The sequence below is a fragment of the Berghia stephanieae genome, chromosome 2 (assembly GCF_034508935.2).
Source record: "Berghia stephanieae isolate SIO BIC M18660-M18661 chromosome 2, UCSD_Bste_1.3, whole genome shotgun sequence".
In the NCBI taxonomy this organism is placed as follows: Eukaryota; Metazoa; Mollusca; class Gastropoda; order Nudibranchia; family Aeolidiidae; genus Berghia; species Berghia stephanieae.
In genome coordinates, this window is record NC_088361.1 from 27,576,947 (window position 1) to 27,595,115 (window position 18,169).

General features: G+C 36.3%; 1 protein-coding gene across 2 annotated transcripts; it reads left to right on the forward strand.

Annotated features, from left to right (window-relative positions):
• Positions 1–17,457, forward strand: LOC144964610 (uncharacterized). Of its 2 annotated transcripts, XM_078899081.1 has the most exons (9): positions 1–176; positions 3,885–4,001; positions 8,590–8,673; positions 9,411–9,524; positions 10,586–10,720; positions 11,451–11,543; positions 11,842–11,931; positions 13,253–13,381; positions 17,063–17,457. In XM_078899081.1, the coding sequence occupies exons 1-9, from the start codon at positions 115–117 to the stop codon at positions 17,283–17,285; spliced, it is 1,047 nt and encodes a 348-aa protein (XP_078755207.1). In that variant the 5' UTR covers positions 1–114; the 3' UTR covers positions 17,286–17,457. The 2 variants fall into 2 exon arrangements, with proteins under 2 accessions (XP_078755207.1, XP_078755208.1); XM_078899082.1 differs by lacking the exon at positions 11,451–11,543.
• Positions 17,458–18,169: the final 712 nt, after the last annotated feature.

Here is an 18,169-nt window from a genome sequence, read left to right on the forward strand (position 1 = left end):
CCTGCGCGCCAACTGGAACAGTGAGTGAACAGTGAACAGTGAACAGAAACTAAATCTGAAACCGCCTGACAAGACATTATTTTATAACTTGTAAAGAGAATCTGAACTCTAAAAATGAGTGAGTCTAATGAATCTGTTCGTAGCTGGGCCATTGAAGAAGATTCTAATCTCCACAGGTATGTCGACAATTTTATTTGTCTGATTATAACTAATAACCGAATGTGAAGTGAACCTGAAAAAGCGTTAGCAGTTCAGTAGTATTAGTGGACATCTTAGTCTTAGACTTAAGTCTTAGCAGTCCGGGTGTGACGTTTGTGTTGATCTCTATTACTTTTATTCATATTCAATTCGGTCTACATGTTACATGCTAGTGACAGTAGCCTCATTGACCGATCACATTTTGAAACCCTTCCATGGTCCATACCAATAGAAAAACGGGTAGACTAACTCTCGGGAGAGTAACCAGTCTACTCGATGTGAATCTCCAAAATTAATCCTGGTCCTCAAAGTCTGGGCCTAGTAGGCCTAGGCGTTATGCGACGGTCCATTCGAAAGTAGCAAGTTACAGAAACCTGCAACATTATAACCACAAATTCTGTTCTTGGGAGACCAGGAGCTCCAACTTCCAACCAGAATGATGACGCGACCCACCAGTCCAGGGAGCTGCAGAGCTGACGACCCCTCTTACTCTCTTACTTACTTAGTCCAAGAACACCCTTAAGTAAGCCTCCAAGATTATCACAGAAAAAGCCCATCCTGTTACTATTAGGAACGTGAAATGTGAGAATGCTCTGGGAGCCTGGTAGATGTGCTCAAGCAGTGGCAGAGACGAACAGAGATACAATCTCACCCATATGGCATTATTATTATTATTATGCGATGTCTGTTGGAATGGCTACGGAAGAGACATAATTCCAAACAGGAGAAATCTCTATATTCTGGAAAAGAGATTAGCGATCACCATGAAGCAGGAGGCCTCCTTTTATCCAAAGCAACTGCTAAAAGCCTCCTGGAATGATTGTATCATTACTGCACGTTTCTCTTCTCGTTTCCATAAGGTGTCCCTAGGCATGTTCTATGCCCGCGCAAAACAGTAGAGGAAGAAATTAAAGACAGCTTCTATGTTCAACTACAGGCAATGGTAGATATATCCCAAACAGAGATGTGCTGATACTCACGGGGATGTAAATGCAATGGAGGCACCAATGTAGAGAGAGAGCATGGAATTGGAAGGTATGGCATTGGTCAGATGAATGAGAATGGAGAACTTTTGGCTGAGTTCTGTACTACAAACAACCTTGTGATTGACGGCACACTTTTCCCACACGTTTTGTCATAAATCTACATGAGTGTCTCCAGATCATCAGACAGAAAACCAAATAGACCATGTCATTGTGAGACAATGGTACAGAAGGTCATTACTAGATGTACGAGCTAGGTGAGGCCTAGACATCGGTTCAGACCATCACCTTGTTGTGGCAAGAAAAACCCTAGAGTAAAATGTGGGCGTCCTTGAGATAATCAGTCGCATAGTGAAAAGCTTCAGAGATATTGACGATTATAGTCAAGAGGTCAATTTTTATGGAAAATGAGTTCTCATCAAAAATCGTTAGATCAAACATTTTTCTACATATTGATGCAGGCCTGTAAATCTTCCGTCTATTGTCGGATTTCCGACAGTACAATTTTGCTCTATAAGTGCTAAAAAAAAATAAAAAGATAATAGTAAAAATAAAATTCGTAACGCCAAAGAACAGAACCAATAAAAAATAAAATAAAAGACTTTTATTTCGTTCCTCGAAAAAATTAGATTTTATTCCGTTTCAAATGCTGACTTAAATAAACAAAACAAAAAAACTTATTTGTCGCATCAAAGATGAAACATGCCGTCTATCAGTTAGCTATAATTTACTATAATATTATCATGCCACCTACACGCTCCGCTAGACGTTTATGTATTCACTGCTTGGCTACTGTGCACAGCCAGCGAGAGAGAGGTCGCAAAGTTTGCGCGAGTCGTCCTCACACATACACAGTAAATAACGCACACACAGAAGTGTGTCGAACCGGACCGGAAGGTTTCTTTCTATTTTGCTACCGACACACATGCATATCTCCGGTTCTTATTTCTCATACTCTATATTTCTTTGGTTCCGTCCCGATGTGAGACGGAAAAAAAAAATAATGCGAAATAATTATTTTTCTTCGAAATATATATTCTTCTTTGAAAGCTCTCACACCACCGCACCACCTCCTCTTCTTCTTCTTCGTCGTCGTCTTCTTCTTCTTCTTCTATAAGAATTAATCCAAATAAACGAAAGAATCAGCGTAAACATTTAACACAAACAGGAGCGAAGATATGCAGCTTCCCGTGTCGAGTGCTAGACGTCGGGATACACATCCTTCAAAAGGGTAGGAATTGTTTTCTTCCTTTCATTTTACAATTAACTCAGACCTGGGACCTCAAATAATTGGGATTTTTTTTTTTTTGATACCATAAAATAAGGACCTCGTTATAAATAAGTAGGGGAAAGTGACATGATTTGACAATTGACATGTCATATCTGTGTTGTGTCCATATTTTTGTCCTGTTGTGTCTATTTTCGCGTGTTCAAAAAGTTCCGACAATTTTTTAACCAACCATTTACAGGCCTGTTGATGATATATTTTAATAGAATTCTACTCCTAAATATTTTATTTAATTTTTTTTTTTTGAAGGTAATTATTATACTTAATTTCAACTATGGAAATGGAAGCGAATTTCTCAAAATTAGGGTTTCACACCCTAGCCCATTCATATGACCATAACTTCATGAAAAATCACCAGATTTGCTTCAAATAAAGATTAAAATGCTCAGGAGACATTGGGCTTTCGAAAAATGTGACTGTCAGGGACGCTCACAAATATCAATAAGCTGAAACAACCAAACACAAAAAACAACATTTAGAATTTCACTCCAAAATTGCTTTGAAGTGCTTCAAACGTATGAGCTGGAGGACACGGATACATGTACAACATGGCCATCACAGGGATATGTGAAGAAGTGCTTGGAAGACCACACCTCCCAAAGAAACAATGGATAGGAGAGGAGACATGGCAGAAATTTGAAGAAAGGACGAAACAGGGAATGAACAATTCTATAGCAAATGTGGGTACTGGGTAACAATGATCGGAAAACTGGCCCTGGCCTTATGCAAGGCATTAAGAAACCACATTAACCCTTATTACAGGAGATGTGACCTAGTTTTAGACAGTTACATTTTTTAAGCTCTCCTACAAACAGAGGATGCTTAGTAGACATCTTTTACTATTATTTGTGATGGAAATTTGGTGGAACAAACAAAGCATTGTGGAGCTCAATTATTATTTTGAATCAGTTGAAATGTGTGATATGAATGTTTATATATTTATCTTGCACTTAATCAACGTCGTCTAAATGCCTGGTTTTTTTTCTGCTTCCCAACCACCGGGCATTCAGGCAATCACCACTGTACTATTTTGTCTGGTAAACTTAAAGAATTTGCCAAAAACTATGTCTGGGTATATTGTCAAATGTATTTTTTGAACGTTCAAGTTTTCGTTGCCATAAACACCACCACTTAGAATTGAATAAGTCTCATGTCTTTAGTTGACCTGAAGAGAATTTGATCCTGTATCAAGATTTTTAAAATCTAATTGTTGATCAGTTTTCTCGATTTATGTTTGCTTCAGATTCATATGTTCCTGTTTTCATTAATTTAGATGGATGTGTAATCTTTTCTTCATTGATATGGATGTGTAAGTTTTATTTGATGTCAATCTGTAATACAAGGGAATTGCTTTGACTAATGGAAATTATATTAAGAGTTTTGTTATGTACTTGTACACGTTGTTTTTCATCCAGAGACAGAATGGAACCAACCCATAACGTATTTGTGCCACCAAGAACTGAAACTGAAAGTGAAATGCACAGTGAGGTTCTTGATGCTACAGATCTGAGACACCGGCTTAGAAGGAGCAGGTATTTGGCTTGGCCATAGTACCATTAATTATTGATCTACCATACCTTAGGTTATCAACTTGTTTTATCCTGCTTTGCTCTTTCTTCTTTGATTACATTGTATTCGCTCTGCCTTGATATAAATTGAGCCATTAATTTTGTCTTGAGTCTCAAGTCACATTGGAGGGAGAGAATATTTGGGTATATAGACAGAACCAAAAAGCATATATTTAAAAAAGATACTAGTCTTGTGGATTAATTTGACGTAAAATAAATGGGTTGTTTTGGGATTTTTGGGGATTTTTTTGGTTTTGTCATAAATGATAAAAAGGAGTATTTTATAAATTAAAAAAATAATAACCAAACAGGACTTTTAAGTGTCAGTTTTTGAGTGAGGTGGCTAAAGGGGGGAACAATTTGACCCTGATGAGCTAGACTTTTAGCATTTCTTCTTCTTCTTCTTCTTCTCCTCCTCCTCCTCCTCCTCCTTTTCAGTCTGTAACTTCAAATTTTGAAGATTCTACAAACCACAGCATTTTTCTTTCATTGAAGATGTGAGAATTCCACTTTCTTAATGTCGATGCTATGAACGAGTACAAGTGGGCATCCACTCTTAAGTGGGGAACCATAAACTTTGAAAACTTCCTCTTTTTTGGTTGAATATCACAGAGGGGTAATTCAACTTGATGGCTTTTGCAAAATATTGTTACTTTGTCACGCTTTCTTTGTTGTAGTGGTTCGAGAGTTAAATCATTTCATGTTTTTTATCTTTGTTGCTTTGATTTATAAATTTCACTGCTCTGTTTTGTATTCATTCAATTTCTTGGGTTTCTGATTTGTGGTGAGGGTCCCAAGGCATTTAGGATAGATTTGTTATTGCTGGTAAATGTTCCCATTGGTCAGCGATGCCACTTTTCCGGTTTTAGCCGGAAATCCGGTTTTTTTAACCACCAGCCGGTTTTAATCCGGAACCTCCGGTTTTTGTCCGTCGTCACTATTCAAAAAAAAAAAATAAATAAATAAATTTAAAGAAGAAAAAAATCGCATCGAGATTTGAGCGGAAACATTTTCGCCGGGTGAATAATAGGGGCTGTCACCGCCAGTCAAATATTTGGGCACCTAAATGATATTTTATCTCCGCCCATCCCCATCACAATTCCTCCTTTTTAAAAAATTTTAAAAATAAATATACAGTGATTTTTCGATGAATTTGCCGTGTCAAACATTTCCCTCAAAACCACAAAATCACTATTATGTCTTATGTCATATTTTGACACCTGTGCAATAGTCTCGTGAAATTTAGTGAAGGTCCCATTTTTATGACGTCGGGCCAGACTGAATGGCACCAGATGTCACAATTGACACAGACGACCAGTGGTGTTCTTTGATTAGCTAGTTGATGGTTGAAGGGGAAGGGGAGGGACAAATCTCTCTCTCTCTTTCTCTCTCTCTCTCTCTCTCTCTCTGTTTTTTTTTTCTTTCCATTTCTCTTTTCTTCTTCTTTTCTTTTGATATAGAATTCCTAAGATCAATTCATAAATTATTCTGGTAGAGAAGTTCCTCTCTCTCTCTCTCTCTCTCTCTCTCTCTCTCTCTCTCTCTCTCTCTCTCTCTCTCTCTCTCTCTCTCTCTCTCTCTCTCTCTCTCTCTCTCTCTATTTCTTTCGCAACCATCCATTAAATCATCTGGTTATACAGAGATAAAACATTAGAATAAAGCAATGGTGATTGGCTTAGTTTATTCTTCTTTCTTTTTACCTTTTGACTATGGCTTTAACTTTGTGAGATTCTTGGGTTGTATTTATAATTTATAAGCTGAATAACATTAGGTTTCGGTAAAAAAAATAAAAGATATTGTAGCCTGCTTTATAAAGCAAAAATCAAAACAAAACAACACCCTCTGGCCTTTTATTTGAATAACATTGTAGGCCTTTAACATGTGGAAAGGACAATTCATTAAATGTTTACAAAAAGTAAAATTTATGTTTAATGATGAGAATGGATTTATACTAGTAATAGTAATATATTACATGATACCAATACAAAACTATGTTCCTGTTATTTTTACACTTTGCTTACGTTTGACCGATAGACGGAGACATTTTCCTCCTTTTTGACAAATTGCTATTATTATCACTGAATAAAAAACACTCACCAAAACCACTACATCATCTCTACAACCACTACTATTACAACCACAACCACATCATCATCCCTACCAACACTACTACTACAAATAACACCACATCATCCCTACCACCAGTACTATTTCAACTACCACCACATCATAATTCCTACCACAACTATTACAACCACCACCACACAATTATCTCTAAAAGACCACCACTACTACAACCACCACCACATCATCAACCCTACCACCACTACTACTACAACCACCATCACATCATCTCTAAGACCACTACTACTACTACTACTACTACTACTACTACTACTACTACTACTACTACTACTACTACTACTACTTCAATCACCACCACATCATCATCCCTACCACCACTACCACATCATCCCTACCACAACTCCTACTACAACCACCACAACTCCTACTACAACCACCACCACACCATCATCCCTAGCACCACTACTACTACAAATAACACCACAACATCCCTACCACCACTACTACTACAACTACCACTACATCATCATTCCTACCACAGCTACTACAACGACCACCACACAATTATCCATACGATCAGTACGACTATAATCACTACCACCACTACTACTACAACCACCACCACATCATCATCCCTACTACAACCACCAAATGTAATTACACTTTCAACTTTTGAAATTCTCCGAGTCGTGTCAGAAATTGCTGCGAGACAAATTTTGGATCGCATCTCAGTGAATTTGAGTGAAGTTCAAATTTATAGGTTATGGTTGCATGGGTGGGTCATGATTTTCACAATGAAAAATTTTCTCCTTTTATGTGACCAGTCATTCACAGCCCTGATAGCTATTGATATTAATTTGTCTATATTTTGTTTTCAGCACCTTATTTTATCAATTTGAAAACTGTTAACTCTCCTTTCTTTTGTGTGTTATTTGCTCTCAATTGCAATAATAAGTACTGAAACAATATTCCAAATTTGATATTTTTCAAATCCCAACAAAGCCCTTGACGTTGATTTGTATCTCGTCCGCGCAAGTTTTCAGGCTTTTTAAATTTTGCCTGGTGGCATCCCTGCATTGGTCACAAGTGTCACGAGTCGATGGTAAACTTTACCAAGAATACATTGGGAAGGTGTTTAGTTTCTTGTTTCATTTTAGGAATATTTGAATGTTTCCATGTATAGATTTGTCTTTTTGTCTTAGGTTTGACAGGGTTATCAACTTGTACTGTATGATGATCACTAAGACCAGATAAGATACATACTTTGTCAACATGTGATGGGTGGTTTGTTTAAAACAAGTCAAGGAGTGAGTTTTCTCATGTGTTTTCCTTCACAATTTGTTGTAGGCCACAGTCTGTCATCGCTTCCGTGAATATTGAATTAATAATTAATTAATCTTTTGGGCATCTCTTACTCTGAATCGAGCTGTCTGCCCATTCTATGTCTGGCAGATTGATTTCCCCTCCGATCCAGATTGTTGACTTGTTGTATTTGTGTGTTATTTTTTTGAAACTATTGCAAATTGTTTTCATGCTTTTAATATCTCTGTCGGGGTAGTTTTTTGTCATTGCTATTTTGCAAAATAAAGTGGGTCAGTCTACTTTGTTTTCCTTTGTAAATTTAATATTTTAATTAATTTATTGTTTTCTTTATGCCAGTCATAATACCCCCTTCCCCTCTTTTGCATTGATTTTTTCCTGTCGTTTCTGTATATTTCAAATGTGTCTGATATGTCAAATTCACTGTTTGCTATTTCGTTCTTTAGCCAGGTTTCAGTTCCTTTAAAATAATGTCAGAATTTGTAATTTCAATGAGGTTCGACAGTTCTTCTTTCTTTTTCCAAATACTTTCTACTTTTTCTACAAAAGCATTGCGGGTGGTTGGATGGGAGCATCACCCTTGAATCATATACCTATGATGTTCGCATGGGTGTACGATCCGATAGTGATGTCGTTTCTTCTTCTCTTTACTAGCCTATCCTGCTTCTTTGGTTTGTGATTGTATTTTTGACAGGGGATATTTTTTTTTCTGTAAATCTCCTGCCTGTTTGTTCTTGGTTATTTATAATTTAGCTTATGATATCTTTAGGTTATGATTTTGATTTACATTTGTACTATTTTTGTTAGATTGCTTGTTTTTTTGTTTCAGCAGTCTCTCATATAACCTCAATTGTGTTGGAAGCGACCTAAAGCAACAAACAAACAAAAGCATTACACCTCTCTTTTTGGGACACAACAGTCCTTTGACGTGAAATTTTAAGGAGAAAATAATCCCCTTGTGGTGAATGGTGGGAATTTGTTTTTAATCAGAGCCTAGGTATCAATTGTTTAACAAATTTTCTACACCCAATATTGAATCAATGCTTATATCTTTCGAAAGACCATAGACTTAAACTACTTTTTTTCTTTGTTATAGGCATGTATGAAAAGTATTTTGTGCTTAATTACATCTCATCTTCTCAACCAGATGTGAAAATCATGGGGAGGACCATTCCAATTCAAGTGATTGTCATAGTCCACTCAAAAGCCCTGCACGTCCAAGAAGACAGAGGTAACACTCAATTACATTTTTATCTTGTGTGTGTATGTGTTTGTTTTGTAACCTTTCTAATGAATAAAATAAAGTTGTGCCATCTTTTTTCTTTTTTTCTACTTATGTATTTTATGTTTTTGACATGGTTTTCCTCTCTTCATTTTGCTGAAATGGGATTGGTTGGGATCCTTTGCTCGAAGAGATGCAGATATATTCTGATCAAACGACTACTCATCTTGACTGTCTCCATTAATCACCTTGGGTAAAACTTTGTTTGGTGCTGCAAAAACTTCACATGGTTCAGAAAACGAAACTTTGGGATTGTTGTAACAAGCATAAAGATAAAACAAAGTGGAAAATACACTAATGCAAGAATCTTAGTTTTCATGGAATGCCAAAATCAACCCTTGAAAATACAAGATTCAGAGGTTGTTATGGGGAGAGTTGCAGTTTCTGAATTCTCCATCTACATCATTGTCGATTCATTGGGTCAGTGGAGAATACAATGTTAAAGTGATATAGTAATTAATATAACAAAAGTATAGCACATTTCATCACTCTTGTTTTGCTCTGCCAGCTGCCTCTCTTGTATGACCCATTTTAATTGGTTTTTATGGTCGTAATGGTCAGGTTTGACTTAATTTTGTGGGCTATTATTTTGGTCATTGAAACTTTCATTTTTTATCTCTCAATATCTCTGATTATTTTGGATTTAGAAATTTGTTTTTAACTTAATATATATCCCTTAATTGAAGATCCACTCCAGATAATAATGCGTCCAGACCAAATTATAGACGGGAGATAGATGGCCTCAGTCCATTGAGAAGCCCTTTGAATCCGGAACAGAGGACCTCAAGAGTTGATCCAAGGTTAGTAGAAACAAAAAGTTTCTGTGGCTCAAATTGTTTTAGTTTGTGATGGCTCTGTTCATGAGTTAAGCAGTACTCAACCAATAGAGCTACCTAGACCCATTTGTTATTTTTATCGAACCAGGCATTGTTTTAACTTTTGCAAACCGTTTTGTATTGAATGTGATCACTTGTCATAATTTATCAATTCCTATTAATCAGACCTGTAAATTAGCTGAAATCACTCAATTTGTCAAATTCAAATACTTGGGAAAGGATGAACTCATAAAACGTAGTCAAATGAACGTAATGTAATTGGGAATGTTCCAGAGCGCCAATATAGCCCATGGGTCGATTATACAGTAGATATATTGCTATGGTTAAGTGACACTTTTTAGAATTGTATCTGAACACATCCCAGTGTATTTTTACACAGCCTTCGTGAAGTTTTTTTTTCTCTTCCCAAACTGTCGTGATCCCAAAGGTTGTCAACTTTTAACTGAGTCGCTGAGCGATAAATTTAACTGTTTTTTCTAAGCCAAAATTCACCACATTTACATGGTGGGAAGTGAAATGCAAACTCCAGAAGTATGTTGTATAGAAACTTTCTTCAAATTGAAAGTTTGTGATTGCTTGCGACAAGAGCTAAAACATCTTGATTACCTCGTGTTGTAAACAAACTGTTCGACCATTTTTTACTGATTGGGTAGCTAATTATAAGAAACAGTTGTAATTAATTAATTCCCGCACAAATTAGTTTTCTGCCAGTGTTTCACTCTCACATTCATACTGTTCAATGTCTGTCACTGTTAACTTCGATTCCTTTATTTTCACATCTTTGGATTATACACAAGATTTAAAGATGTGAGGAATTGATGAGATAAGTGGCTGCTGGAAAAATAATTGCTAGTAAGTTAGTGACATTTCTTCTACTTCTACAAGGCACTTAAGAAATAGTAATACATTGTCTCTTATCTCTTTCCTTTCTTATACTGCACTCATTTATTTTAAAATTCATGTCTGTAGTTTGTCGAAAGTTTCAGTCAATTTACAGGTCTGTATTATTTTTATATTGGTTTCAGACGGAGATCTGCCAGGGATGATGGAAATAACAAAAAAGAGAATGAAGAACCTAAGGCAACCAGTCCTAGTAAAAGAAACAAATCTTCCGAAGCAGAGGAATGTCCCTATCCTATGTTGGATATGAATGTTGAGGAGTATGTTATTATTGTCTTTACGTTAATTTTTCATTTTTTTATTTGATTTGATTTTATTCAGCCATCACTTTATATTTTGGTCTTAGTTTTAATGAACTTTTTCTATGCTCAGTGAATCGAAATCTAACAAATTGAGTAAATTTTACACACTCTAAATAGAGTCCTAGAATGCCTCATTTTGCTAATTTCAATATTTTTCTGGGGTGGCAAACCCTGCCCCTTAAAAACTCATTGGTTGATTGGCTTTACTTTTTTTTAAAGATTTTTTTTCTGAAATCATGATTTTCATTTTCCACCTATTTTACAAGATATTGAATCAGACAAGCTTGCCATATGGATCAACTGTTGACCAAAAATCCAATCAATAAACACGCATCCTGTGCATAATTTCCATTGTAATCAGATAGTTAACCTCATAAATGGTGTGCGATACAGATGTTTCGGCTTTAAGCAGACTCTTAGTTTTATTTGTTTTTGTTGGGCTTTTTTTACAATATAGCTATTTTGAGTTTAACAGTTTAACCAGTTTCCACAATATTTTTGTTTTGTTTTTTATTATTAAGTATGATTATTGTTCGGTCAGTTACTGACTTGCATTGTTTTTATATTTTTTATTGATTTATTAACATAATTTCTGTCTTCTTTAATCCATAGCCAAGATCTAATGTTTGGATTTTTATACTAATCAGATTTTGTTTCTTAACAATTGTTTAACACTTTTTGTCATCAGACAAAAATTTCGCAGACGTCTTGATTTACCACCACAGGAGAAATCAGAAAATGAGGAAGAGGGAGATGAATTTCTCAACCCTGAAATCGAAGAGTTAGTGTCATGTTGTTGTTTTTTTTTTTTTCATATTTTCATATCATCCCTGTGTTCTTTAAAAAATATTTTGGGTTTTGTGGTTTTTCACTAAATCACATGTATTTGCTAAATCTTGATATGGGTTGTTTTGGTTTGAAAATTAACTTTTTTCCAATTTTGTTCTTTTTATAACTTTGTGGATATGATAATTGTTTTGAATCTCGTCATATTTTTTATAGGTTTTATATTTACCTATTTTGACGTTCTAGCACAGACTGAATTTATTGTGATTCATATATATTTCTTTCTTCCACAGAGACAGGATGATTGTTGAAAGACGGGAAAAGCAAATTGCTTATGGAAAAATGACAGAATCCTACCAGTTGTATGCTAAGACAGTACCTAAGTAAGTATATGCGACTTACTGTCTCAAAGCAGTACTATTTCCAGTGATGATAATCTTCTGCTGGATTTTGGGAAATTCTCATAAATCTTCCGCCAATTTTGACTTGTCATTTTCATCAAAATACAAAATCACTGTTATGTCTTTAAGTCATATTTTTGACACCTGTGCTCAGTTTTGTGAAATTTGATGCGTCCTGTTTTTTATACTGTTTGAGATGTAACAATTGACACAGAAGACCAGTGGTAGTTGAATTGGAAGGGGAGAGATTTTTTTTTTTTTTCTTTCTTCATTTTCTTTTTGATATCGATATCAGAAGATCAATTCATAAATTACTATGGTCGATATTTCCTTTCTCCCCCCCCCCCCCCCTCCCCCCCTTTGCTTGTTTTTGATCAATGGACCGTGCAATTTTCCTCCTTTTTGACAAATTGCTATTTTCATCACTATTTCAGAACGAGATTGTGAAATTGAATATACAACCAAGAATTAATGTGTTCCTGTGTTTGTGTCTGAAATGGACTTTTATGCTGATTTGAACCAGTCCTCTTTGTTTTAATTTTTTTACTGACCCTCTTCTCTCCTGTTTACTGAAGCTGAATTGACACCTAAAAGTGTCACAAACTCTCTAGTACCCTCAATAACAATATAAAATAAAACATTGATCCATTGGCTTAAGCTTTATTGAAGAAAACTCAATAACTGCAATATTCGGAACCCCCTTGGCCAGTGGGTTCTTCATAGGTCCACACATGGGAATGGCTCTTTTGATCTTTCATAGTGGGCAGGGAGGTTACTCTTGCTAATTCTTCTATCCCCTTGAGTGAATGGATTTACCAGTGCTCTTAATTTTCTACTTTTTAAAATCAGAATTCTGCCTTTTCCAACGTCCCAGACATTTTTGATGTCATATCTAATGTTCATGCCGGAATATACATCTGGGAAACAAATGTTTTATTTTATTTGTTGTACCATCATAATCTCTAAATTTGTTTTTAATGTTTCATGAATTGGGAGAACTTCAGGGGGAAAAAATCAACTCCATTATGTTGTATGTCATAATTTGACACCTGTGTTCAATTGCATGAATTCTGTAGACACTCCTGGTTTTATGTCGTCAGCCGAAACAGATTGGCGATGAGTGATACAAGGCGAGTACTTGTCTTGGATAAGATAATGGAGCGAGGTGATGTTTTATTTATTTATTTATTAATGTTTTTAGAGCTTCACTGTTTGGGGACTTAGCTACATTATATTATTATTATTATTATTGTTGTTGTTTTTATTATTATTATTATTATTATTGTTGTTTTTCATGTTGTAGGAGTGAAAGAGGTGATAACCGTAAACGGCACCCAAGGACTCCAATCAAGCTCTTCCGATGCAGTCGACGCAACTGGGATGCACAGATCAAAGCCTGGAAGAAGTATGTCCACCAGTGGGCAAATGTTAAGTAAGTCTATCATGAAATTGTATGCTATTACATTGCAGCACGAAAAAAAATCTCGAATTCACAGAAATCCCCGTAAATTCTCAGTTTTTATCCCTCTTTTCATTGTACTTGCAACATGAAAATCTCGAACACTATCGCGGGTGGTTGGATGGGAGCATCACCCTTGAATCATATACCTATGATGTTCGCATGGGTGTACGATCCGATAGTGATGTCGTTTCTTCTTCTCTTTACTAGCCTATCCTGCTTCTTTGGTTTGTGATTGTATTTTTGACAGGGGATATTTTTTTTTCTGTAAATCTTCTGCCTGTTTGTTCTTGGTTATTTATAATTTAGATTATGATATCTTTAGGTTATGATTTTGATTTACATTTGTACTATTTTTGTTAGATTGCTTGTTTTTTTGTTTCAGCGGTCTCTCATATAACCTCAATTGTGTTGGAAGAGACCTAAAGCAACAAACAAAAAAAAAAAAATCGAACACTATCGAAAGCTAACACGGAATTCTCAAACTACATATACCTTAACTTTTGCATTTGTTGATAAAATTAGTTGGCTTCATGTTTGTATTGAACAGAAATGAGAACTGCCATTGCGCTTTATGTGGCATTAAATGTATGTGTTAAGCTCGTGTGTGGAGTATGATCTTGTGTGTATATAAGGGAAGGGGGGGGGGGGGTGCTAAGCATGATTGACCAGTGTGTGATCACAAGATGTCTTACTCTAACCAGTACCAGTTGGGGCAATGATGACCTGAGGCTGTGACGTTACATTAACAGTTACAGACCTGTAAATTCTCAGTCAATTAACTGAAATCAGTCAATTCGTCAAATTCAAATATTAAAAAAAAGGAAAGAATTTATGAATCATAGTCAAGTGACCGTAAAGTAATTAAGAATGTTCCACAGCGTTTCGCATAGCTGGTGGGCCGTTTAAATTAACGATGGATAAATTGCCAAGGCTAAGCGACGCTCTTTAGAATTGCCGGTGTATTTTCACGCAGCCTTTGTGAAATTATTTTTTCACTTTCCAAACCTGTCATGATCCCAATGCTAGCCAATTTTGACTGAGCCGCTGAGCGATAATTTCACTGTTTCGTCGAAACCAAAATTGACCACATTTACTTGCGTTATGTTGACACCTTCAAATCGAAAGTTATATGATTGCTACAAGCACATCTCAATTGCCTCACATTGTAAACAAACTGGTTGACCGTTTCTAGTTTCTTCACTGATTGGGTACCTAATTATAAGGAACAATGGTAAGTAGTCTAATTAATTTCCACGCAAATTTGTTTTATGCAAGCAAGCTTGCTGTTTATTATTCTTCTGATTCTTTGGATTTTTCTGCTACGAATTACGAAGGGTTTCGGTCAATTTTTATAGAGCTTATTTATAGGTCTAGTTACTGTTATTGTAGTGATCAGGGGATGGGAAGATGAGGTGAGGGAGATAATTGAGGATTGAGTATGTAATCATCAATGGGATGTGCTATCTTATTATACCACGGTCACACATAAAGGGGAAAATTATTTCACTTGTTATTGAAAGAAACAAGACGCACATAACTACACTCCATTATAATGGGACCTCGCCGAAACCACACACCCTCCCCCTCCCTCACATTCTTCTTCGTATTCTTTGTAAAATGCACAACACGGAAATCTCAAACAGACCCGGCCTCAACTTGGTCGAGATTTATGTGCTGCACTGTATATTGATTCTCGATTGATACAAACTGGATGTCGTTTTGAAGGAGTCATTTCCATTGTTTGTTTTCTTTGTGAAAACATTCATGTCGCTTTTGCTACATTGAAACAATTCATGTATGTATTGACTAGCTAAAAAAGGCTTCATAACTTGGAAGAGTTTGAATGAAGTTGCACTGCTAAGAGACGGCACATGGCACAACATGGTGTAGTAGAAAATTTACTGCTTAAGTGGCTCTCTTGAGGACATTTGGCATTTCAATCAGTGGACCATTTGTGGTGCTGAAGGTGGATCGACTTGCCATGGAACACGGACTTGAGGACGGGACCTGCAGCTGTAGCTGGATCACTAGGTTCAAATGTCTCAGAATCATATTTTGATTTGTCTTAGATGAAATAAACGCACTGGATGACTGCGTGGTACTATCATAGCTGATATGATGAAGTATCATCCATCCACCATTTTTAAAGCAGACTAGACCGATTTGTTCTGACAAGATGTCCAAGGAAAGAGTTAGTGTCTGTGTGCAACCATGGGTGGCAGTGACAAACACCCACTCTGTCATGAAGAGCAAATCTCAGAAGTTGAGAGGATCAGAAGACTGCTTGTTACCTACCAAGCAGACAAGAATACATGAATGACTGTTTACCTGTTTGAAGAGTGGCTGAGGGGTTTGACCGACAACCGTTAAGCTAATCTAGTTGTCAGGTTCTGGAAAGCAATGGCAGGCATGTTTTTTTCCTCTAATGTGACTTCCAAGTTACAACATTATGATTTTGGGATCATGTTGGAGTGAAACGGGTGATAACCATAAACGGACCCAAAGACTCCAATCAAGCTCTTCCGATGCAGTCGGCGCAACTGGGATGCACAGATCAAAGCCATTGCAATCTGAAGACATATCTTGTCAACATGGCTATATACAATTCGACTTATGAGAAGAGCATAGTCTGCAACAACCACAAACTGCTTCAAGAAGGTTGGTTTTGTTCATCGCCTGCAGCATAGCCAGATGAAAGACGGGCCCACACATAGATTCAACTAGCTGTACAAAGAACTCAGCTCTGACCTACTCATGAGGATAGATGATAGTGTGTAAGGGTCCAGCAGTGCAGTCCCTTTTCTTTCCTGTATATTCAAAAGAGCAGCAATGGAAAGTCCTGGATGTGTTTACCAGATTGAGGTGACTGTTGGATTGTCTTCATTCTAATCTGTAATTGCATTCAATGATTTTACTTTCCAAATCAGGCCCAATGCCAGCCATTTATTAAGGCTCTGTTAAGTGACTTGTCTTGTTTAGTGACCCATCAATACCAATTCTTTTCAGAGCTAACTTTGTTTCATTTTACTTTCCCTCATTGCATGACTTTTGACGAGGAGATTGAAGATATGACAAGAGCAGTAACCTTCAAGTGCTCTCTCTCATTTTGACTATCCTTTTTTCTTCTGGTGCTGAAATGACTTAAATATGTCACAAGCGCCTTAAAACCATTAGTTACAAACAGATATCATCGTAGATGGGATATTTTGACCTCGCATGGTGGGCATCTGTTTTCCTTCCTATGTTGCTCTCGTCTTCGTTCTGGATTTACATATATCTTTTTTTTTTTTTTTCGGGTTTTTTCCTAGTCCTGGCAGGGATTCTAAGCTGAGAGGGAGGCAGTTAAAGATGATATTGTTATTTTTTAGAGCTATATTTTTTTCTTGTAAATCATCTCCTTGTAATGTACCATTACTGTTTTTAGTTTTGAATATATTGTACTTTGTAAACATTTGAGTGAATTCTTCATAGTAGGATCCTTTGCTCGTGCCTGGAAGGCATGTTTGGATCTTAACATTTAACTCCTGGTGGGTAACTTTATATATTTTTCAGTCCAGTCAACATCATGTAATCCGTTATCCATTTGTAATAATCAATAATTACTCTTGAATAATTTGTTTCTATTATTTTTATTTATTAAAAAAAAAACAGCTTTCCAACAATGGCAGGTGCTTCCCCCAATCTGCCGGAAGCAGAATCTGGCAGTGGTGAATCCTCATCTGCATGGGGCAAAGCTCAAAACAAGGAAAAGGAGGAAGACAATAATTTAGATTTGAATGCAGTTGAAGATGATGAGTCATTCTTGGAAGACTTTGAACTTAATTATGAATTTGGAGAGCCTCAATCAAAGCCCGATTCAGAATCGCATGCTTGATTAATTTATGTATTTGATTGTGCTTTGATAGTTCAGACGTATATTCGCACCATTAACATTTTTATCCATGTACTTATACTTAAAATTATGCTGTTGTAAAACATAAATCTCCAATTTTATTATTGTACATAATTTTTTATATAGCCATGAATAAACGTTTATGATTAATTAACATTTGTACATCTAATTATTTTTTTAATAGTACTTTCTAAAAATTAACATCAAAAGATGCAATATAACAGAAGCCTAAGCAAGTTTGCTTTGGCTTAGGGGTGTTTGGTATACTTGTCAGTACGTTTTATCTGGTATGGCAGTTTTTTGTATAGCAATCTTCAGCATTTGGCAATTTTTTGCCATTTGTTTTCAACTGCTGTACTGTATATATATATAGGCTATATCTGTCTTTATCCTGGTTGGGGTTACCGACCTCCCATAGTGGGCAGGGAGGTACAGTACGTCTTCTTTACCCCTATATCTGTTTTCCAACTTGCTTTCTGTCTTTGTCTTGGGATAAGATTACTTGGTTTTGTCCTGGCCCTTGGAGTCCTTGCCTGGGAGGGAAACAGTCGAAACGAAAAGTTACCGACCAATATCTCTCACCTCATGTGTTGGAAAGATTGCTGAGAGAATGGTAAATAACCGATTATACTGGTGGCTGGAGACATGTGGCCTACTAAATAAATATCAGGCAGGCTTTAGGATAGGGCAAAGAACAGAAGATCAATTGTTTAGATTAAGTCAAATAATAATTGATGGCTTTCGAGATGGAAAACATACAGTCGCGGTTTTTGTTGATCTCCATCAAGCCTATGACAAAGTATGGAGGAAAGGGCTGTTATCAAAAATGATGGACTACAGAATTGATGGAAATCTCTACTTCTGGA